Here is a 1,489-nt window from a genome sequence, read left to right as displayed (position 1 = left end):
CGAGCCAGCAGATCCATGTGAAGCTTTGGTCATAGGTCAAGGAAAGTGCAAGGGGAAGCCCAAAGTGCCCTGGATCCCCAAGAAAGTAAAAGATCAAGAAGGAAATGATGTGTTGGATTTGCCATGTCACATTCATACCAAGAAGGATGAAGAGGGTAATCTGATTTATCCTAAACACACCACTCGACAGTGCCGGCTCCTGATCCAGCAATTCCGAGAGAAACAACCCAGTGAAAAGGAAAAGGAAAAGGACAAGGATGAGGACAAGGAAGAAGAAGATGATGGTTTTCCCAACGTCAATTCCACTCCGGTGATTTTTGCTGACATCGAAAGCAAAAGTTGATTGAAGGTCATCAATAGAGAAGTAAACATGGTTGCTCCAGCAACGCCAACATATTTGAAGTGGTCCAAGGTTCCCATCACATTCGACCAGTCCGACCATCCCCCGAGTGTTGCCACCCCTTGGAGGCAAGCGTTGGTGGTCGACCCAGTCATTGGGGGCACCCGACTGACTAAGGTCCTGATGGATGGAGGCAGTGGTCTGAATATTCTGTATGTTGAGACCCTCCGAGGGATGGGCATTCCGATGTCCAAGCTCAGCGAAAGCAACATGCGATTTCACGGAGTTATCCCTGGGAAGAAAGCTGATTCACTCGGCCAGATTACACTCGGCGTGGTTTTCGGTGATTTGACCAATTACCGTAAGGAAAAGTTGACATTTGAAGTTGTGGATTTTCATAGTGCCTATCATGCTATTCTAGGCAGGACCGCGTATGCTCGTTTCATGGCTCGACCATGTTACGTGTACCTCAAGCTGAAAATGCCTGGCCCTAGAGGCGTGATCACAGTCACTGGCAATCGGCAGCGAGCTGAAGAGTGTTTCCAGAAGAGCTCAAAGATCGCCGATGAGCAAATGGCAGCAATTGAGATGGCAGAATATCAGAAGAATGCAGGTCCGAGTGATTTGTTGAGAGCAACGAAGCCTGCTTCAGATTCTGCATTTCAGTCATCCGGTGAGACAAAGTCAGTTCATATTCACCCGACTGACCCCAGTGCTGCTCCGACTCACATCACGTCAACACTCGACGCCAAATAGGAAGAAGCGCTCATCCAGTTCCTCCGTGAGAACTGGGACATCTTCGCATGGAAACCTTCTGAGATGCCGGGTGTGCCCAGGGAACTGGCTGAGCACTGTTTGCGAGTCGACCCAAAGGTAAAACTAGTCAAAGAGCATCTTCGACGGTCCGCCGTACAGAAGAGAAAGGCAATTGGTGAAGAAGTGGCTCGGCTTTTGGCTGCTGAGTTCATCCGAGAGATTTACCACTCCGAGTGGCTCGCCAATGTCGTCATGGTTCCTAAGAAAGATGATTCACTCCGCATGTGTATCGACTTCAAGCATATCAATCGGGCCTGCCCGAAGGATCACTTCCCTCTTCCTCGCATCGATCAGATAGTCGACTCGACTGCGGGGTGTGAGCGGTTGTCTTTC

At 49.7% G+C, this 1,489-nt stretch overlaps 1 protein-coding gene across 1 annotated transcript; it reads left to right on the top strand.

The window, feature by feature from the left end:
- The first annotated feature begins 370 nt into the window (after positions 1-370).
- LOC123497696 (uncharacterized) lies at positions 371-1,096 on the top strand. Its single transcript, XM_045234379.1, has 2 exons — positions 371-683; positions 762-1,096. The coding sequence occupies exons 1-2, from the start codon at positions 371-373 to the stop codon at positions 1,094-1,096; spliced, it is 648 nt and encodes a 215-aa protein (XP_045090314.1).
- Positions 1,097-1,489: the final 393 nt, after the last annotated feature.

The sequence above is a fragment of the Aegilops tauschii genome, chromosome 3 (assembly GCF_002575655.3).
Source record: "Aegilops tauschii subsp. strangulata cultivar AL8/78 chromosome 3, Aet v6.0, whole genome shotgun sequence".
In the NCBI taxonomy this organism is placed as follows: Eukaryota; Viridiplantae; Streptophyta; class Magnoliopsida; order Poales; family Poaceae; genus Aegilops; species Aegilops tauschii.
This window is presented reverse-complemented; position numbering and strand designations above follow the sequence as displayed.

Coding starts and splice junctions, on each gene's coding strand:
- LOC123497696 (XM_045234379.1), top strand. CDS start 371: ATGGTTGCTCCAGCAACGCCAACATATTTGAAGTGGTCCAAGGTTCCC. Junction 684..761: donor TACACTCGGCGTGGTTTTCG/GTGATTTGACCA, acceptor ATGCTATTCTAG/GCAGGACCGCGTATGCTCGT.